Consider the following 20855-nt stretch of genomic DNA (forward strand, 5'->3'; position numbering starts at 1 on the left):
TCAAGGCCACACTGCAAGAAATTGATGAACTTGACCGTATCGAGGGATGTAAATGGATTGGATTCAAATTGGATATACTCTCCCTTTTTTTAGATGTTCACGTATTTGGATTTGAATGTGAACAAAGAAAAGTCATCTCTGGATCTGAAATCTAATTCCGCAATTTGAATCTGATCCAAACCTGATTTTTATATTTATGTCCAAGTCCAAATCTGAATTTTCAACATAGCCTGACCGATTCTCAAAATGTAAGGCGCTGGAAATACGATATCTGTTGAAAACTAGATCTGCAGATGTCATTTTTTTAAATCTGAATCCCATCTGACTTCTTACTTAGATATTAAAACTTTTTCCATGAACAATTTTTTGGAATGGATCGATCTAATATCAGATGCAAATCGGATATATTAACATCCCTAACACCATGTGTGGAATGACTCGCTCAAGTTTGATCTGATCGCTGAACTGACTGTCAATTTTCATGAAGTTGGATTCGGTAAAGAAACTTAAATCTGCAGATGATTTACCGGATTGAGATCTAGTAAACAGTTTCATAATTAAATTTGAATTCAAGTATAATATCTGACTGGGACCCGATCAACACCTAACCTGGTGTTTCTAGGGATTCAAGTAAGTCAAATCCATTAATGTTTGCATTTTTTCCTGAATTCTAACCGCCTACGTAATGTGCAGACTTCATCCCGCAGCTACCCAATTTCTTCTGAAGATAAAAGGATCATACACCTGCTCCCCTGCAATTTCAAAGCGCAACGCATCATCAGCCAAAGAATATTGCACCACATAATGTAGTAGGTAATTAAACCCCATCAAGTTTCCTTGTCGGTTAGAAAATGCACCCAACTTTGGTTTAATGGCAAACCAGATAAAGCTAATCAGATTTATAAGTAATATAAGTCAATCAACTTGGATAACTTCTTCAACAAGAATTTTATGCCGCCGTATACTTAAGATGTTGCTGGATGGTTAAAAATTAAAAACCGATAATTAGAAATGCCATGAACCATCACTATATCATAAATAATCATCACTAATCCTCATCTAATGGTTGTTTTTTAGTAATAAATTTTTGATTAATTTTTAACCAACTTAGCGTCCATAATGTCTGAATGCACGATTCGTTTTAGACTCTCGACCAATATTGCTTCGTTTGTCATCCCAGCCGCCGAAAGGAAACTATGATGCATACCACTTTATTCAGCTTTATGGAGCTACCGAGCAACCAAAATCACGCAGCCAAAGAAGTTCAGCAGCCAAAGAAATTTTTGTAATTTAAAAATTTACAAATATGGCAATATCGGTGCTTCCTCCTATTTCATGTGGAAAATACATTCTTATTGCCATGCCGTGTCAAAATTTTGTTATATAACTGCTCGACCAAGCAACTCCAACCGTGTTTTATCGAAAGTTCGTCAACTGCTCCACACTTGTGAAACGAAGCAGCTCCTGCACCAAGAGAAAAAATGCATTATTCTCTTACGACGATTTCATCAAGCAAAACCCTTGATCCTGCTTGTCAAACACAACACATTATTACTTGACAAAGTCGAGAAAGTTTATTACAATTAAAGTTACAATATTGATTGCGTAAAAGATCCGGATGATCTTCTTTACAGTTCAATCTGAAAGATAGAGCTACAACCAATGTCTTCTTAAGTACACCAAATCAATAAACAGATAAGATATGAGAGGGCAAGTGCCCTCCCTCTCCAAAATACAAACAAATTAAAAAATCGACACATCAATAAAATGAATAACCTAAAGGCTTAGGCTACAGTGGAACTCGTTCACATTTCTTCTCATCAATATAATCAGGCCGTGAATGGCACGGTTGTCTTGGGCAGCCAATTTCCTCCTTGTATGAAACTGGACACGGTGAAGCGGCTAGCATCGCTAGAACTCATGATATGGAACCCAGGCCATTTGACCCTGCCACCGGTAGCTGCACCTGGGCCACGGTTGTTGTACTCTCCATAGTATAGAGTGCTGAGAGCAAAGCTACCGGCCCATGGAGACCACCCCGCCGGGTTGATCAAGCTACCAAGGTTGGACTGGATGAACACTGTCCTCGAGTACTGCTTCCACGGCCTGCCTAGATATGTCCTCACCTCGGAGTGGCCGGCGAGATCGGAGGCGGCCGCGATGTTGCAGTTGATGATGGAGATGCCAGTGTTCTGGTTAGGGTCGGTTCTCCCTTGAGCTGTGACTGTGTTGAACTGTTTGGCAGCTGGCAGCCTCACGTATATGTTGCAGTTTTGAAAGACGACAGCGGCATTGCCGAAGATGAAGTCCACTGTGCCGTAGATATCGCACTCCCGAAAGAACTGACGCATGGAGTAGGTGTAGAGCGTGTCTTGGTATCCCTCGAAGCTGCACTTGTAGAAGGTCGAGAGGTCGGCGCCGTTTCTAACGGCCACGGCCTGATGCTTGGCTGGACCGGCGGTGTTCCTCACCGTAATCCCGATTGCTACGAAGCCCTCACCAAGTACAGCTGAAACAACCCAAAGGTTGAAGATTAATTTTTGAAGCTTCAGTTAACAAATTCAGAAAATGGGTTGACTCAGTTTCGAAATTTACCGAGAGTTGCAGAGTTGAAAGTGGTAGATCCGTCAACAACGTTACGGTGTCCAGTGATGATGGTCTTGCCGATCCCGTCTCCAACCATCATTATGTATTTCTTGTTCTTGGGTATGGACACGTACTCCTCGTACACTCCCGCCTTCACGTTGATCACGTAGTACCCGTTGCTTCCGCTGTTGGCAGGAGCAGCAGCAATGGCTTCGCCAATGGTGCGGTACTTGCCGCTGCCGTCCTTGGCGACAACCACGCTCCCTACCGTCTGCAGAGCCATCCTTCGGGCAGAGCCAGAGTGGAAGATCTTCCGGTTGACCCATTCAGGCACACCATCCTTGCCTACTCTCATCTCATCAAGCAATTGCCGGCCGGGGTTGGCCTTCTTGTGCTTGAAGGGCCAGGAGTTGGTCAGCATGGCGAGCGACACACTGTAGAGCTGAGACCCATTCATCAGCGGAGCGTACAGCTTGTGGCCGTGCTGCAAGAATGACGCCTGGGCGAGGCCATCCAAGCAAGTGCGCCGGTTGGTGACAATGGCACTCAAGAGGGTTTGGACCAAGTCTGCCTGGTCTTCGGCTAGGCTGGTGGCGTCGCAGGAGTCGAGGGTGGAGAGGGAGGAAGTCAAGAAATCGGTGGTGAGTTCTGAGAGCAGCAGGCAATCGTTAAGGGCAGCTGCTGCCTGAGGGGTGAGGTTGGCCTTATCTCTTATGGTCTCGTTTATGAGGGAGGAGAAGGCGTAGGACTGCTGTAAGGACTTCTTGATAAGGTATTGGCCGTAGCCATAGAAGTTGGACAGGGATGCACTAGGCAAGAGGGACTGGCAGAAGTGGGGATCGGTGGTGAAGGTGCAGGCGTGGTCTGGAGTGACGGGGTCGATGAGAGAGATAGACGAAGGGAGGAGGAGGGCAAGGGTGAAGAAGAAGAGAGGGAAGAAGGACATGGCAGAACGCTTCATTTTGTTGCTTTGCTTCCTTTGTTGGTGTGCTTGTTTGTGTTTTGGTGGTAGTGAAGGAGGAGGAAGAAGAAGGCCTATTTATAGATTGGTAACGCATGGCTGCTTTACGTAACTCTTAGCCGTTGTTTATAATATTTGCACAGTATTCTTTTTGCTTTCTTCTTGAACGCGCCCAAGTCAAAAAATTCGTTAGTCAAATTATATCTACAGGCGCCTCTATCTGTCGAAAGATGATCGGGTCAAGAAGCCACATCCGAATCAACTAACACCTTTGAATATTTCACACATAATATAAGCTTTAATATTCTATTTCCCATGTACACAATAAAGGGAAGTTGTCTTCAATTATAAGTATGCTGACCCTGGAAAGTCACCTTCTAATAGTCAACTGCATACCAAAGATACATATAAGCATCTGGCCCCATATATATTTATATATATGGGAATCCCCGACTCGTGCCAGCATTCATATTTGGCTTTGCTTATTCGCTGTGCAAAGGTGGCGGTCTATTTTGGCACCTGGTAAACACGGCTAATTATTTTCTCTGGTTTTTGTTTTTCCTTTGTGCCTGGTCGAGCTCACCCACCCACTGTTATAACGGTTCCATAAATTTCTAGGCATCTTCCTTATTGCTGCCTCCGTAATTTGATGTAAATTAATTAAATATAAAGCAGTGCAGGTTTCTTGTTGCATGCGTTGCCATGAACGCATGTGTGTGTACATCTTTGCGTGCTAGCAGGGGCGTATGTGTATGTGCCCATGTGAGCATTGCATGATATGGCAAAAGGTTTGTAGTAAAATTCATGGTTCGTCATATCTTAAGTAAGATTCATGTGATTTTATGATCCACTTTTAAAATGTTTGTTTTACTTCTTCGAATTGAAAAAAGATTGGAGGCACCCTTCTTAGTTCTTATATTAGAACTCCAGGCGGAGCAACGGGGCTCGGCATGGGCAATTGCCCTCCCTCATATTTTGTGAAAAAAAAAATCATAGTTATATTTAAAATATATATATATATCTTATGTAAAAATTTTGATTTGAAATATTATTTGAACTCTGTACAAATTTTAAAAATGTTAAATTTCTGGCTTCGCCCCTACCAAGATTGGTCATGAAAAATTTTTAATTCATTACTTTTTCATTTCACATTTATTTGCCCTTAAGATGGGTTTTGCCATTAAAAGATGGAGTAGTGATGTCAATATATCCGATTTGAATCGGATATCCGATCGATCCGATCCGAAGAAATTGGATATGGATAAAAATTTAATATCCGATTAAGAAATCGGATCGGATTCGGATTTAATAAATGACATCCGATCGGATTCGGATTCAAATGTAAATGAATATCGGATCAGATTAGGATATGGATTCGGATCGGATTCAGTTTTAGACAAATATCTTCTATCTAATACTTGAAAAATGGCAAATCCGGTTCAAAATTCGGATTCGGATCCGGATATAAATATAAAAAACGGATTCGGATCGGATTCGAATTGTAAAATCAGATTTCGGATTCGGATTCGGATATGACTTTGATTTATTCGAATTCGAATCTGAAGATATGAATATCCGAAAAAACGGATATGGTTGTAGATGTATCCGATCCGAATCTGATCCGTTGACATCCCTAGATTGGAGGCACTCTTTTGCACCTCGTGCACACGCAAAAATATGTACAGGGTTCATTCACATAACCCGCTTAGGTCTAACACACACTTCACAAGTTTAACCGATCTAATGCCACCACGCAATTCTTTTATGGATTTTTTTTTTTTGTTCTTGCCAAAATAAATTATTTTTTTATCTTTTGTATGTTTATCCTTAAGGGGACATTTAATTACGCGAATTTGAAATCCGTGAATTGGAGTTGATATGGCAAAAGATTCATGGTAACATCCATGCTTCATCGGGCAAAGGACGTTAGGTTAGATCTAAGATCCATTTTTTTTATTATCCTTGTTTTACTCCTTTGAATTGAAAAAGAATCGGATTTTAAGATCAGAGGGGGACGGTCTGATCTTAAAACGGTTATTAAATTCTCATGATTTCAAAGCCGAGGCTATGAAACGCCCTCTCAAGGATGCCGGATTATACAACCTTTTTTGGCCGCAGATATGTGTCTATTTGCTTTTCACTCCTAGACTATTCAAAAGCCCGAAAATGTTGTCGAAATTAGTTTTTTTAGCTAATTAATAATGTTGGGAGCGTGCGAAGATTAGTGGGCTGAGGAGCTCGAGTTCATGAGTCGACTCATTCAAATAATTGAGCTGAGTTCGAGCTCAATACGTAACTGTCGAATCAAGCTCTGTCGAATCAAGCTCAAGTCTTAATCAAGTCGATATGTTCAAACGAGTTTACGAGTTTATCAAGCCTTCATCGAGGCGAGCTCAAGCTCAAGACATAATGATGAATATCAATTCTGCTCAAACAAGTTTGTCGAGCCTTAATTGAGTCAAACTCGAGCTCAACACGTAACGATAAGCTCGAGCTGCTTCCATCGATCTATTCTCGAGCTCGAGGTTTCATTATTCGAGCCGAGCTCAAGCTGATTGAACTCAGGCTCGACTCTACTCGTGTTCATCCCCAGTGCAGGGGCGAAGCTAGGGGGCTGGCAATGGCTTTGGCCCTTCTTCAAAAAAGCTTTTTTTAAAAAATTTATACATAAATTTAAAAAAAAAATGATAGTTTAGCTTCTGTCAAAATTCTAAAACTATAATTCGGCTCTCCTTATGAAAAATTTGGCTTTACCTCCTCTCAATTGGACCAGATGTGTCCAAGCTTAAGTACACAATGCTCCAAACACGAAGTAAAACCAAAATTTATACATCAATGGAAGTGTTCTTGAAAATTTCGATCATGTCATTGCGCTTTTGTATTATTATGATGAGAACAGAAGAATTTATGTATTCTAAATGAGTAAACATATGTAAACATATATAATAAACGTAACATCAAGGTATAACAAATAATGTATAAAGCAAGATCCGATCATTAGCATCAGCCATGCCTGACAATTCATTAGGTAACACTTTCTTCCCTTCTCAAGCGTTTATTGGATCTGCATATATCTTATACGTGCAAGTAACCCACTCTTTCTACATTGGAAACCCCAAGTTTGAACTGTTGGACGAGATGAGGTTGGTTGAACATGTGTCGCATTTAGGCTCCCAAACATGTCGAACAAAGCCACATGTAATAAGTAGGTTGGTGAAGGCCTCACAAGTTGCTTTCTGCATGACCAAGACTGTTACTTGAGGATAAGACCGTGGAGCAAATGACACCATCAACTTACTTAGCTTCAAAGCCTGATCATCTCATGCCAAGCCCGAGACACTCATTCGACCAAGCAAGTTCTGCTTTTTAGAATATTTTCATATCCCAGTTCTGTTGCATCATTAAAATATAAAGTTTTGTTGCATCATTTAAAATATATGCACAACACAAACTATTTGAAGGTTGTTGAACTATGCCACATAGGTGCTTTTAAATAATTGATGCATCTGTATCGCATTCATGTCGATGTTGTTGTTAGTGCTTTTCCGACACAACACATCTAATTCGGTAAATCGAACACAACTAAAATTGACCATTTTAAATGTATACATAACTGAACTATCTTTATTACAAAAAAAATATATATATGTACATATAGAAAAATAAGGCTACTAAATTGCTAAATAACTATGTAACATATATATATATATATATATATATATATATATATATATATATATATATATATATATATATATATATATATATATATATATATATATATATATATATATATATATATACTCACACACATATATATACATCATCACTGCACCTGCACTTTAATTGTTTTGGAAAAATTATAGTATTTGCACCTACACCCTTTACCGGCACCCCGCATCCATGTGAGAGTTGCGAACCTATATGATACAATATAATATGATATAAATATAAAATACTCAGCGTCTACATAAAATCGAGCCAGCAAAATGGACCTGTCCGTAACACGTTTAGTTGCCATTCTTTTTGGGACTTGTTCATTTTTGTGTGACACTTTGTTCGTTCTATTGTTTACGTTTAAAATTTTTAATACACTATCTTTCGAAAATTTTTGCCCTTAGAATTACGGCGCTTAATTTCTTCCAATTCACAAACGATTGTGATTTGAATCCAATTCACTAGCATCTTATAGGTTAGCTTGACTTTGATTTTTATTTGCCTAGCAACGCTGCTGTAATTAAAAAAAAAAAAATCGATTCTGGTAAGATTATAAGTTAACGATATATAGATTCGATATATAGAAAGAGGGTCCAATTTAAGATATAACTACAAGACATTATAAGGGAATATATATAATTCAGACCGTCTCATGTGTCCTCAAAATCACAGGCATCTCATTTATTTGGATCTTGGACAATTCAATTGCATCTCGACTGTAAGTTAATGAGTATGCTCTTCCAAATAGGCGTGCATGAGATTTATAGATGTCACAGGTATAGAATTCTTGTCAATTGATGATTAATCGTATGGAAATCTTATCACAAGAATCAATATGTGGATGGGGTGTATGTGTTAGTATGTGAGCATTGCATATTCTTTCTCGGAACATTGTTGTCATTTTTGAAAAAGAAAATTGGTGAATTTATCTTTTTCATTCGTCATTTTTAGTTTTTGAACTTTTTTTTCCACTTTCCTTTTTATTTCTACAAAAAGTTATATTTTTTATTAATAAAAAGGCATAAATATTATCTTTTTTTATTAACCGAAAGCATTTTAGTCATAAAACATACTGGCGCACAAACAAATTGTGCATCAGGCAGCACATATAACCAGTTCCGCACTTTCATTACGAGTTTTTTTTTTCTTGGCAGGAAAATGACTTTTTTTACCCTTTTCAAGTTTATCCTAAAGAGAGGCTACTTGATTAACCTGGATTTAAAATCCATATATTGGATGTGAATATGACGCAGCTTTATGGCTCGTCTAGGACTTTTGGATTTGGACCAAATGTACTTGGTCCTGGACACGGCTAATATCAGAAACTCTGACGTGCATTTAAGGGAATCAGTTCTTACATTGGAGCCCCAGTTTGATCATGTAGAATAATTGCGTTCATTATCAAATTAACTAAGGCTGCAAATAACGTACTTTAAATTCCGTAAGTTATAAGGTTGCAGATGAAGATACAGTTGGAGTTTGTGTGATTATATCGAAAATTGACATTCACTTGGCTCAAGCGTCGGCGTTGATCGCCACTAATGTTCCTATTTCTTGGTGGCCAAATCTATCACTAACATTAGATGTTTATACTGATTAAATGATCATCGGCATGCAGGTCATCATAGATGTTTATAAATCAGGTGAGCGAATTGTTGTCGAACACGTTATGGACGAGATGTTTCTTAGCTTAACTATACAGTACTCCAAACATGAAGTAACCAAATTTATAGACCTATGCAAGTGTTCGTAAAAATTGTGATCATGTTGTTGCGCTTTTGTATTATTAATTAATTAAGATAACAGAAGAATTTAGGTATTATAAATGTGTAAACATATATAATACACGTAATAGGAAGATACAACAGATAATATAAAAAATCTATAAAGCTGGATCCGATCATTAACTTCGGCCAAGACAATTAATTAGGTAACATTGTCGTCGCTTCTCAAGCATTTATTGGATCTTAATATATCTTATGCGTGCAAGTAACCCGCTACTATTCTTGCCCAAGCTTGAACTGTTGGTTCAGATCAGGTTGAACATTTGTCGCACTTCGTGGTTTGGTCCGCCTCTAAAAAAAATCCTGACTCCACCCTGATACGTAGTATGGTGAAGACTTCTCTCTCAAGTTGCTTTGTACTTCTTGCTCAAGCTTTTTGTTTGCGACAACCCTAATCATCTCATGCCATGTCCGAAAGAATCACTTGATCATGGTATCCTAGTTCTATTACCTCATTAAACCCGTATAATATAATATAATATAATATACTCAGGCAAAATGCGCCTGTGCATAACTCATATAGTTGCCATTCTTTTGGGGAGTGTCCATTTTTTGTGTTTTGCATGCCATCATGCATCCCATTTCTAATACGGGGCGCTTCAAATCACTAAGCAATATTTAATTATTTTGGCCTGTGACACACTATTCGTTTTCTTGTTTTGCTTTTAAAATTTTAAATTCCCTCTACCTTTCGAAAATGTTTGCCTTTAGAATCTTAAAAGATATACATAATTGCAGCACTTAAGTTCTTCCAATTCACAAACGATTCTGATTTAAATCAAATTCACTCCCCTCTTAAAGGCTAACTGCAACCCTGTTGTCATAAAAAAGATAAAAAATCGGTTCTGCTAAGATTATAAGTTAAGGATATATAGATTGGATGTATAGGAGGAGGATCAGACATAATACATCAGAAGAGAAGAGATTTGCCACATGCGTCTGGCAATCAGTAGTTTTTCTTACTAGCAGTTTGTAGTAGAGGCCTCTTGACCGTCCCATGGATCCTCAAAATCACATGCATCTCATTTATTTGCATCTTGGCCAATTGAACTGCGTCTCAACTTTACGTTAATGAACATGCTCTTCCAAATTCTCGTTATGAGATTTATAGATGTTAGAGGTCTATAATTCTTGCCAAGTTGTGATCGAACAAATGGAAGACATGTCACAAGCGAACTAAAGAATTTGATTGGTAACTAAATCTGAGAACATAATCCTTCAATGAGGAAAAAGTAAATTCAATATATTACGGGCAATCCGTGTATACATTTCTACATAGTTCACACAATCTGTTTAATATTTTTCTTCAAGATTGAAACAAATTAACTAACTGATTAAATACGCGAAAGCTTATGCTTTCTTTAATTACAGATAAATTAAACAAATTAATTAAAGACATCGATTTCGATCAACTAAAATATAAAATAATGTTTTGTAGCCGTTTGAATATCTTGTCGCCCAACATGATCAGGTGAATGGCACGGTTGTCTTGGGAAGCCAATTTCCTCCTTGTACGAAGTTGGACACTGTGAAGCGGCTGGCATCACTGGAGCTCATGGTATGGAACCCTGCCCACTTGACCCTGCCGCCGGTAGCTGCACCCGGACCGCGGTTGTTGTATTCTCCATAGTATAGAGTGCTGAGAGCAAAGCTGCCGGACCAAGGAGTCCAACCCGCCGGGTTGATCAAGCTACCAAGGTTGGACTGCATGAACACTGTCCTGGAGTACTGCCTCCATGGCCTGCCTAGGTAGGTATTCACGTTGGAGTGGCCGGCGAGGTCGGAGGTTGCCGCAACGTTGCAGTTGATGATCGAGGTGCCAGTGTTCTGGTTGGGATCGCTTCTCCCCTGAGCTGTGACCGTGTTGAATTGCCCAGAAGACGGCAGCCTCACATACATGTTGCAGTTTTGGAAGACGACCGCAGCGTTGCCAAAGATGAAGTCGACGGTGCCGTAGATGTCGCACTCTCGGAAGAACTGACGCATGGAGTAGGTATAGAGGGTGTCTTGGTATCCCTCGAAGCTGCACTTATAGAAGGTTGACAGGTCCGCGCCGTTTCTAACAGCCACAGCCTGGTGCTTGGCCGGACCGGCCGTGTTCCTCACCGTAATTCCGATTGCTACGAACCCATCACCAAGTACAGCTGCGAACAAATTCGAAGATTAGAGATCAATGTTTGAAACTTCAGATACTAGACTCATAAAATTGGTGTATTCAATTTCGAAACTTACAGAGAGTGGCAGAGTTGAAGGTGGTATAACCGTCGACGACGTTACGGCTTCCGGTGATGATGGTGTTGCCAATTCCGTCTCCTACCATCATGATGTACTTCTTGGCCTTGGGTATGGTCACATACTCCTGGTACACTCCTGCCTTTACGTTGATCACGTAGTATCCCTTGCTCCCGTCGTTGGCCGGAGCCGCTGTAATGGCATCACCGATGGTGCGGTAATTGCCGCTGCCATCATGAGCCACCACAACGCTACCCACGGTCTGCAGAGCCATCCTCCGGCCGAAGCCGGAGCGGAAGATCTTCCTGTTAACCCAGTGAGGCACACCATGTTCACCAACTCTGGTCCCGTCAAGCAATTGCCGTCCGGGGTTAGCATTCTTGTGCTTGAAGGCCCAGGAATTGGTGAGCATGGCCAGGGAGACACTGTAGAGCTGAGACCCATTCATCAGCGGAGCATACAGCTTGTGGCCCCTCCGCAAGAAGGACGCCTGGGTGAGGGCATCCAAACAAGTGCGCTGGTTGGTGACGATGCCACTCATGAGGGTATGGACCAGGTCCGCCTGGTCTTCGGCCAGACTGGTGGTGTCACAGGAGTCAAGGGTGGAGAGGGAGGAGCTCAAGAAGTCCGTTGTTAGTTCAGAGAGAAGCAGACAATCGTTGAGGGCAGCTGCTGCTTGAGGGGTGAGGGTGGCATTATCTCTTATGGTCTCATTAATGAGGGAAGAGAAGGCGTAGGACTGCTGTAAGGACTTCTTGATAAGGTATTGGCCGTAGCCATAAAAGTTGGAGAGGGACTCGCTAGGCAAGAGAGACTGACAGAAGGAAGGATCGGTAGTGAAGGTGCAGGCATGGTCCGGAGCAACAGGGCCAGAACTGTAGTTTTGGGAGAAGGAGGAAGGGAAGAGGAGTGTGAGGACGAAGAAGAGAGGCATGATCGTCATGCTAAAGGTTTTGGCAGAAAGCACCATCTTGGTAGTTTGCCAGCTATCTCTAGCTTGTGTTTTGGTGTGAAACGAGGAGGAAGAAGGCCTATTTATAGAATGTCTGCTTGGCTGCTTCACGTGTCTCATTGAAGTTGTTTCTAAAATTCGCTTTGCAAAAGAGTCAAGAAGTCATTAGTCAAATTATAGCAACACGCCTCTCTATCAGCCTTGCTATCATAAAGAGGATCAGGCCAACAAGAAACCTTTGGCTCAACTAATATTTTACACATAAGCAACATTCCCTTCATGTATGGACCATAGATTCTGACGTCCAAATAGTCAAATCATGTACCAAATATCCAAATCATTATATATATATAATGATTATCGGCAGGTTTGGTTGTGTGTTACTGCAAATTCGACCCACTCCCACCGTTCTATCTTGGAAACGTTACGGGTCCATTTTGGCACCTGGTAGAGACTGCGACTTGATTCTTTCCCTGGTTCCTGTTTTTCCTTTGTGCCCGGTTGTTCACCCACCCACTGTCTGACGTGCGTTGTCTTTCCTTGTATGTTCCTCGTCCCCCCTCCACGGTAGAACGCCGGCGATGCTCCGGCATTTCCTCCGCGTCCTCTTTTCTTGGGCAATTGGTAGGTAGTCATGAACGTGCATGCTGCATGTATATATGTGCATGTCCCATACAGCTACAAAATTGCCATGATCGACAGGGCGCTGGTGAATGTGCTGGAGTCTTCAGGTCAGTGGTTGTACCTTTTGTGACCTGTTGCGCATGTAGTCCCACATAAATTCCTTGCTCATAAGCATCTTGCACCCATTTACTTATGTACATTAGTGTTGTATCTTATAAGTTATAATTTGAAGTATTTGCTCCCTACAATTGGAAATTTCTGGCTTCACTACGGTTTTTAAAATAACCATGTTACTAGTATAAGGTTCTCGTGAAATCCAAATCCAAAGCCCATATTATGTTGGTGCCTAAACAAGCTCACGAAGCTCGATGTGAAATCTGAGCTAAAAACAGTCACAAAAAATGAGTTATTTAAAAAAAAAAAAGAAATAAACGCAAGAAAATTAAATGCCGCTTAAAAGTTAAAAATGAAAAAAATATGTTTCTAAAGCATTTTTTCGCATTATTTTCACTTTTTTATTTTTTAATGCCAACCGTCTTTTTTTTATTTTCTATTTTTTATTTGTTGCAAATTTACTTGTTTTTGGTGTTTGTGTTGTTATTTTCTCACGTATTTTATTTTTCCTTCATTTTTAGTTTTTTTAAGTTTTTAAAAATTTATCGTATTTTTTCTTTTTTTTTTCCACCATATTATACCGATAAAACCTGACTGTTTAAAACTCTGAAACGACTATGCCCAAAACCACCATATCATTTGAACTGAATATAAGTTTAGCTTGTGTGAACTCTCAAACCTACCAATTATGCCTGAGTCCGTAACTCATGAACTCTGTGGTCGGTTCTGACTTTGAGTTGAAATCGATGCACATCGTCTTTTTCACGACAAGATCTTATTACTTGGACCCAAGAAGGACTTGTAACTGGCACTATTTTATACGTCCAAGTCATGTACTCTTCTAATTTCTTATTTATATTTCAAGCGCCAAGTTTCAACTGTTGTAAAGACTGTAGAACAATAACGTTCAGTGCCAACTTAATATTGAAATGGGACCTTTTCATCTTTAGCGTATAAGATTGTGCTTGATTTCTCTCTAAACGATGCGAAAAAACCGCTTGCTCCTCAAAGCTTGTTAGTTGTGGAAAAGACCGTAGCAGCAAATGACAGCACCACGTTTCAAACTTAGGTAGGTGGCTTTCATTAACCGGATTTGAATTAAAAAAAAAAAATTATTTTGATGTCGTTATTCGGCTATCTTATTAAAGCATACGTGTAACAAAAACTTATCTTTATGCTGAAGACCCGCATGCTTTGGAAAATGGTTTCTTTGCCTACTGTCTCTTTTATAATGAAGGACTTTCAGATCACCAATCATGTTTCTGGTTTGTCTTTCCCCCAACCGGATCCCAAGAAACTTAAAGGACTGTTTAACATTAGTAACAAACAGGATCCGATTGCCCATCGTAATTAGATAACAAGTTACGTAACAAGTGAAAGGTCACATACATGGAGGCTAGCTTGTTTCCCAACCGCCTAGAATTGAGCCGCCGAACCGATTCATGGTTCTTCATCCACATCGAGTTTACTTTCAATTGAATTGCGTGCAATTTTACGCATATATATACAAGTAATATAATAAGCTTTAATGGAAGTCAAGTAAGCTACGGAATCCAGACAGTTTTATTAATTAAATACAAGTACAAAGATAAAGGAGCAATGAAAAAACAAACACAAATTTAACGATTGCATTGACCGTATAAGATATCTAGCTATTCACACTTTTGTAGCAGGAAAGCGGGCTCTACGTGATGTGCCCTAATCCTTTCAGGTTTACAACAAATGGACAGAATCTAATTGCAGAGGAATTAAACAAATTAATTAACGACATCAATTTCAACAACCGAAAAGATTGCTTCTTCTTCTAGCAGATTGAATATATTGGGGTTCGACCCGATCAACCGGTGAATGGCACAGTAGTCTTGGGCAGCCAGTTTCCTCCCTGTATGAAATTGGACACTGTGAACCGGCGAGCATCACTAGAACTCATGATATGGAACCCAGGCCATTTGACCCTGCCGCCGGTAGCTGCACCTGGGCCGCTGTTGGCGTACTCTCCATAGTATAGAGTGCTGAGGGCAAAGCTACCGGACCATGGGGACCACCCTGCTGGGTTGATCAAGCTACCAAGGTTGGACTGCATGAACACTGTTCTGGAGTACTGCCTCCATGGCCGGCCCAAGTAAGTCCTCACGTTGGAATGGCCTGCGAGGTCAGAGGTGGCCGCAACGTTGCAGTTGATGATGGAGGTGCCCGTGTTCTGGTTCCGGTCGCTTCTCCCCTGAGCCGTAACCGTGTTGAATTGACCGGAAGAAGGCAGCCTCACGTACATGTTGCAGTTTTGAAAGACGACGGCCGCATTGCCGAAGATGAAGTCTACCGTGCCGTAGATATCGCACTCGCGGAAGAACTGACGCATGGAGTAGGTGTACAGCGTATCTTTGTATCCCTCGAAGCTGCACTTATAGAAGGTTGACAGGTCGGCGCCGTTTCTAACAGCCACTGCCTGATGCTTGGCCGGACCGGCTGTGTTCCTCACCGTAATTCCGATTGCTACGAAGCCTTCGCCAAGCACAGCTGCAAGATCGCAAAAATTTTAGACAAACTCCCTAAGCTTCAGATACCAACAAAACTGGATCGTCTTTTAGTACCATGAATGTTCACGGTTCAGTTTCAAAACCTACCGAAAGTTGCAGAGTTGAAAGTGGTGTAACCGTCGACGACATTACGGCTACCGGTAATTATGGTCTTGCCGATACCGTCTCCAACCATCATTATGTACTTCTTGGACTTGGGTATGGTCACATACTCCTTGTACACTCCTGCCTTCACGTTGATGACGTAGTACCCTTTGGTTCCGCCGTTTGCAGGAGCCGCAGCAATGGCTTCACTAATGGTGCGGTAGTTACCGGTGCCATCCTGAGCCACCACCACGCTGCCCATGGTCTGCAGAGCCATCCTCCTTCCACTGGCGAAGTGGAAGATGTTTCGGTTCACCCACCGAGGGGCACCATCTCTGCCTACTCTCAGGTCTTCCAGCAGCTTCCTGCCAGGGTTCATGGTCTTCCTGTGCTTGAATGCCCGAGAGTTGGCGAGCATGGCCAGCGACACACTGTAGAGCAGAGACCCGTTCATCAGTGGCGCATAGAGCTTGTGTCCGCGCTGCAAGAAGGACGCCTGGGTGAGGCCATCCAAGCAAGTGCGCCGGTTGGTGATGATGCCACTCAAGAGGGTTTGGACCAGGTCTGCCTGGTCTTCGGCAAGGGTGGTGGAGTCGCAGGAGTCAAGGGTGGATATGGACGACACCAAGAAATCGGTGGTGAGCTCCGAGAGCAGCAGGCAATCGTTCAGAGCGGCCGCTGCCAGAGGGGTGAGGTTGGCCTTATCTCTTATGGTCTCGTTTATGAGGGAGGAAAAAGCGTAGGACTGCTGTAAGGACTTCTTGATAAGGTGTTGGCCGTAGCCATAGAAGTTGTTGAGGGAGTCACTAGGCAAGAGGGACTGACAGAAGTCGGGATCGGTGGTGAAGGTGCAGGCGTGGTCTGGAGTAACGGGGCCAATAGCACTCAAGTTTAGGGAGATGGAGGAAGGGAAGAGGATGGTGAGGACGAAGATGAAAGGGATGACGGACATGGTTGGTGAACTTTCCCTGCTGGTAATTTGCCGTTTGCAGGTTGGTGTGTGGGAAGAGGAGTAAGGGGAGAGGGCAATTTATACAACCATCTGCATGGCTTCTTCCTAAGTGGCAATCTCAAATTAAGCGTTCCAGTTTCTTCTTCTGAAGCATAGGAGTCATAAATAGAACTATATGACGTTTGAACTTGTAATCCGATCTAGCGTGTGCAAACATCTCTTTCACTGTCGTTAAAGCAATGCTATACTTTTCAATGAGATGGACTTAATAAAATAAGTAGATTAAGTGAACATTAGTGTTATATATATATATATATATATATATATATATATATATATATATATATATATATATATATATATATATATATATATATATATATATATATATATATATATACTTCCTTGGAAGGGAAGGTGGAAGTTGTCGTATGTACAAGTTTCATTGACCGTAGAATGGGAAGCGGTTAGGAATATTAATATATCCGATTTAAATCGGACATCTGACCCATTCGATCTGAAAAAATTTGATATGGAAACAACTTTCAATTTGATTAAGAAATTGGATTGGATTCAGATTTAATAAATGACATTTGATTGGATTCGGATTCAGGTATACATATGTCTTCCACGTCATTCATTTTCAAACAAATATTTTGTATCTAATGCTATTAAATTTTGAAATATAAACGGTCCTGACCCACGTAGTCCTTTAATACGAGATGGCTGGTGGACCCTTATAGAGTTTTGGTCAGAATAAATTTTATATATATATATATATATATATATATATATATATATATATATATATATATATATATATAAATGGTCTGACCATTGCATGGGTACCATGTTCATAATTGGCATGTTACTGTTATGTGGTCCATGTTAGCTCGTCCGCCGGTTTCTGTGAGGGGACTTTTTACGTGACACGCGAAAGCTATTTAATGTCGCCGGAATTGAAACTGGATTTTCATGTATTAATTTAAAACCACCTTGCCATGCACGCAATCTGCACACTCGTTGATTCTCGGTCAAGTCTTCTACCTGATGTGCTGGACAGCGAGGGTATGTTTGATTGCTGGAACAAATCAACCGTAGTCCGGGACAGATCCATGAGCATGAACGCATGAAGAGTAAGGGTCGCCCCATCAGTTGTAGAATCCATCGAACTTTGTTCTTTTTTTTTTCTTTTTCTTTTAAAAATGCGACGGATTTAATGGACGTACATGATTGATTTTAGAGGTTCCAATTCACGAATATGCTCATTCTTTAGAAGTGCTCAAGGGTCCAAAGTATTTATTCCAGTACTTAACAGATAAGCCTTGTAGAAGACTTGTCAAAGTCTGATCTAGAAGGTCCTTATGCAAGTGGACTGCACATGTGCCCCATTTTTCTATCATTTGGCAATACCAAATTCCATGAACTGCATGCATCGATGGTCTAATATTCGACTCATATTTGGATTTAGTTTTGGATCTGTATGCCCTTCTTGTGTGTAATCAGCAATCGAATCTGAATTTCTTTATAAGGTCCATGCTAAAGAGATCAAAATTGGATCCATAATCGGGTATATCTTATCCATGTACAACCAAACACATGATGAAAGAATCTAAAATCAAACCTAGTTGATAAGGGATGCTTGATCAAAGAAGAACAGAGGGAAGCTTGTCAAAACATTTGGCGGGTTGGTGTTGATCATGCAGGTCTACTGAACCATGAGGTGTAGAAGTCCACGGTTACTTAGAATACAAGTAGGAGGAAGCCATGCATCGTATTTCCCAGTTCTGGTAGGTGTCAATATCCATCCATCATTATCAGGATCTTCCAATTAATTCTAGAAATCAGCCAATCTTCCTAGTGGCTGTTTCAAGTCATGGATTTTTCTTTAAAAAAGAAGAAGAAGAAGTCCTAGGCATTGAAAGGTTCTGGCCATGCAATGTGGTGGACGGAAATTTCCGGCTAACTTCCAATTGAATGCCATCTTGGATTACCGAGCACGTTTTTGTTTGAATTCGGGATTGAATTTTTTATGTGGAAAATGTGATCTCGTGGGGAAAGTAGGACCAGAAATTGAAAGTTTGGTGGAGCAGCTTGTGACGTGTTTGTGTCTCAAATGATCAAAATACCATTAAGAAGAAGAAGAGTAGCTGCTTACAAGGGGTCGGAACCCAAAACCCCCATTTGCGGCACTTGCCCAAAAAACTTGTCATTTTCCCTTGAGAAAACAAATGTGGCCTAGGAATTTTAAGCACAAGAAGACTCTAGTTTAACACAATGTTTGGATGGAAGGAAAATGAATGAAAGGGAATGAAAAGGAATGAGAAAGGAATCAAATGTAAAGGAAAGAGGTCATTATAAAGCTTGTTTGGATAGAAAGAAAAAAAATGATAAAAATTTTAATATAAGAGCCCGACTCCGACGTCATGTGTACATCAATATCATCTTACCTCGTCCAACTCAAATCCAAACCCAGATCCAATTTGAAAGGTAAGAGCCCGACTCCGACCTTCTTTCACGAGAGGATGACGCCGGTGACGGACCGATACTGTTTGCTAAATCGGAATTCTTCATCGAATTCTTTTGAAAACGTTCCAGGTGATTGACTCAGCCCTTCCGTTCTGTGTTGGGCGGCAATGCTCACGTCAAGGAGTTGTCGTTTATTGGCACGTCAAGTAGTTGTCGGCCCTCGCACGGCCACAAATGAATTCTAAATAATAAAGTCAAGTCATTCCAAATATATGCCTTTCTCTAGAATATTAAATTCATAATTGGATTAGTCAAACTGCTAATCTCCTTATCCTTTTCGCTAGAATATTAATTTCATTGAATTCTTTCAATCTCTCTCTCTCTCTCTCTCTCTCTTATCTGACATGAAATATTGAATACATCAATGTCGTATATGTGCATAATGTCCAAATGCATATTACTAAAGAATTAATGGTAGCAGGATGTCTAATGAATTAGATTTTATAAGCGGAAAATTAAAGTCTTAAGATTGAAACTGCTGCACCATTTGTTCCACAAATCTCACTTTCATAATTTCTTGTTCTGAATGCAATCGTTCTTGTCATAATTCCACGCCTATTCACGGGTTCCGTTTGAGAAGAACGAGCACAAAGGTTTTCCCGTTTGCTGCATGTCATGAACAGTATATAACATAACACAAGCAAATGTGTGCACATGACGTGCTTAACTATATGTTAGGTTCATCTGAAAAATAATATTCGCAGAGGCGAGGATGAAAAGCGAAATCTCACCGACATCACAGCTCACGTCAGTGAAAGGTGGCGCCCGCTTTCTGCCCTTTAACGGCGGTCCCTTGGTTGGTGAATAAAACGAACACCTTTTTAAATCCTTATTGTCAAAAAATGTCAGTAAATCACGAACCTGGTTGGCATAATTGACATGGTAATCCCAAATTGAATCATTGAACAGTGGACAAAATGTTGTAGTCAATGAATCAAAATGGAACACATTTTTCTCTTAAAAGGACGTCCTTGCTTTTTGTCTTTGGGGGTATTATTGTTATTTCTGAACTTTTTTTTTCAAGAGGTACATCCTGTCTTTTAGCTCCGGTTTGATGCATAAAAAGTTTTTTGCATGGAAAAATGTTCAAAAAAGAAATTCTAGAAAAGTGTACGGAAGAAAAAAAATTGTCTAAAAAAGTCGCACTTAAAGAAGTCTGACTTTTTTGTATAGGAAATTTTTCCAAATTCAATGAAAAAAGTCGCACTTAAAGAAGTCTGACTTTTTTGTGTAGGAATTTTTTCCAAATTCAATGAAAAATGCATGGTAAAATTTCTTGTATTTAATGCTATACAAACTTGAAAAAAATCTAAGTTACACAATATTTAGGGTCCTTAGCCTAGTGACAAGCGCAGTAGAAAGAGAGAGGTAATATAAAAAATGATAATAACATGCCAAGAAATTAAAGGAAACAGCGAGCAATATAAAGAAACAAAAAATACAAATCTCCCATGTCCGTAGAATCTATTGCCAATGTTGTTAATACCGCTTGAGACTTTCAAATTTCTACATGTAGTAATAGGTAGTCCTTTAATTTGAAAACATCGATAAAATTACGATAACACAAATAATGTTATAGTTTTAATTCTTAGCCATCACATAGTATATATATATATATATATATATATATATATATATATATATATATATATAGGATGAGCATGTCAGCTTTCTTGTAGAAGAAGGTTTAGTTAGTGGATAGGAAGGATATGATACCAAACCAAATATTTATTCCCTCTTTCTTTTTGGTCGCAACAGCGGTCTTGCGCAACCACACAGATGA

The 20855-nt window shown here is 40.2% G+C and overlaps 3 protein-coding genes across 3 annotated transcripts; all 3 read right to left on the reverse strand.

The window, feature by feature from the left end:
• Positions 1 to 1568: 1568 nt before the first annotated feature.
• Positions 1569 to 3590, reverse strand: LOC116255149 (pectinesterase-like). Its single transcript, XM_031630914.2, has 2 exons — positions 2596 to 3590; positions 1569 to 2509 (listed from the first exon to the last, which is right to left on the reverse strand). Exons 1-2 carry the CDS (start codon positions 3545 to 3547, stop codon positions 1830 to 1832), a joined length of 1632 nt encoding a protein of 543 aa, XP_031486774.1. The 5' UTR covers positions 3548 to 3590; the 3' UTR covers positions 1569 to 1829.
• A 6869-nt stretch (positions 3591 to 10459) lies between these two features.
• On the reverse strand, positions 10460 to 12241 carry LOC116254600 (pectinesterase-like). The gene is made up of 2 exons (XM_031630085.1): positions 11281 to 12241; positions 10460 to 11192 (listed from the first exon to the last, which is right to left on the reverse strand). Exons 1-2 carry the CDS (start codon positions 12221 to 12223, stop codon positions 10516 to 10518), a joined length of 1620 nt encoding a protein of 539 aa, XP_031485945.1. The 5' UTR covers positions 12224 to 12241; the 3' UTR covers positions 10460 to 10515.
• Positions 12242 to 14510: 2269 nt separating this feature from the next.
• LOC116253962 (pectinesterase-like) lies at positions 14511 to 16570 on the reverse strand. Its single transcript, XM_031628968.2, has 2 exons — positions 15595 to 16570; positions 14511 to 15487 (listed from the first exon to the last, which is right to left on the reverse strand). Exons 1-2 carry the CDS (start codon positions 16541 to 16543, stop codon positions 14808 to 14810), a joined length of 1629 nt encoding a protein of 542 aa, XP_031484828.1. The 5' UTR covers positions 16544 to 16570; the 3' UTR covers positions 14511 to 14807.
• Positions 16571 to 20855: the final 4285 nt, after the last annotated feature.

Source organism: Nymphaea colorata, chromosome 5, assembly GCF_008831285.2.
Source record: "Nymphaea colorata isolate Beijing-Zhang1983 chromosome 5, ASM883128v2, whole genome shotgun sequence".
Lineage (NCBI taxonomy): Eukaryota > Viridiplantae > Streptophyta > Magnoliopsida > Nymphaeales > Nymphaeaceae > Nymphaea > Nymphaea colorata.

What these genes read in the sequence shown, in the direction of transcription:
- LOC116253962 (XM_031628968.2), bottom strand. Translation starts at nt 16,543, where the DNA reads ATGTCCGTCATCCCTTTCATCTTCGTCCTCACCATCCTCTTCCCTTCC. An exon ending in TTTCAACTCTGCAACTTTCG is followed by an intron (nt 15,488 to 15,594) that starts GTAGGTTTTGAA and finishes GCGATCTTGCAG; the next exon opens with CTGTGCTTGGCGAAGGCTTC.
- LOC116255149 (XM_031630914.2), bottom strand. Translation starts at nt 3,547, where the DNA reads ATGAAGCGTTCTGCCATGTCCTTCTTCCCTCTCTTCTTCTTCACCCTT. An exon ending in TTTCAACTCTGCAACTCTCG is followed by an intron (nt 2,510 to 2,595) that starts GTAAATTTCGAA and finishes GGGTTGTTTCAG; the next exon opens with CTGTACTTGGTGAGGGCTTC.
- LOC116254600 (XM_031630085.1), bottom strand. Translation starts at nt 12,223, where the DNA reads ATGACGATCATGCCTCTCTTCTTCGTCCTCACACTCCTCTTCCCTTCC. An exon ending in CTTCAACTCTGCCACTCTCT is followed by an intron (nt 11,193 to 11,280) that starts GTAAGTTTCGAA and finishes ATTTGTTCGCAG; the next exon opens with CTGTACTTGGTGATGGGTTC.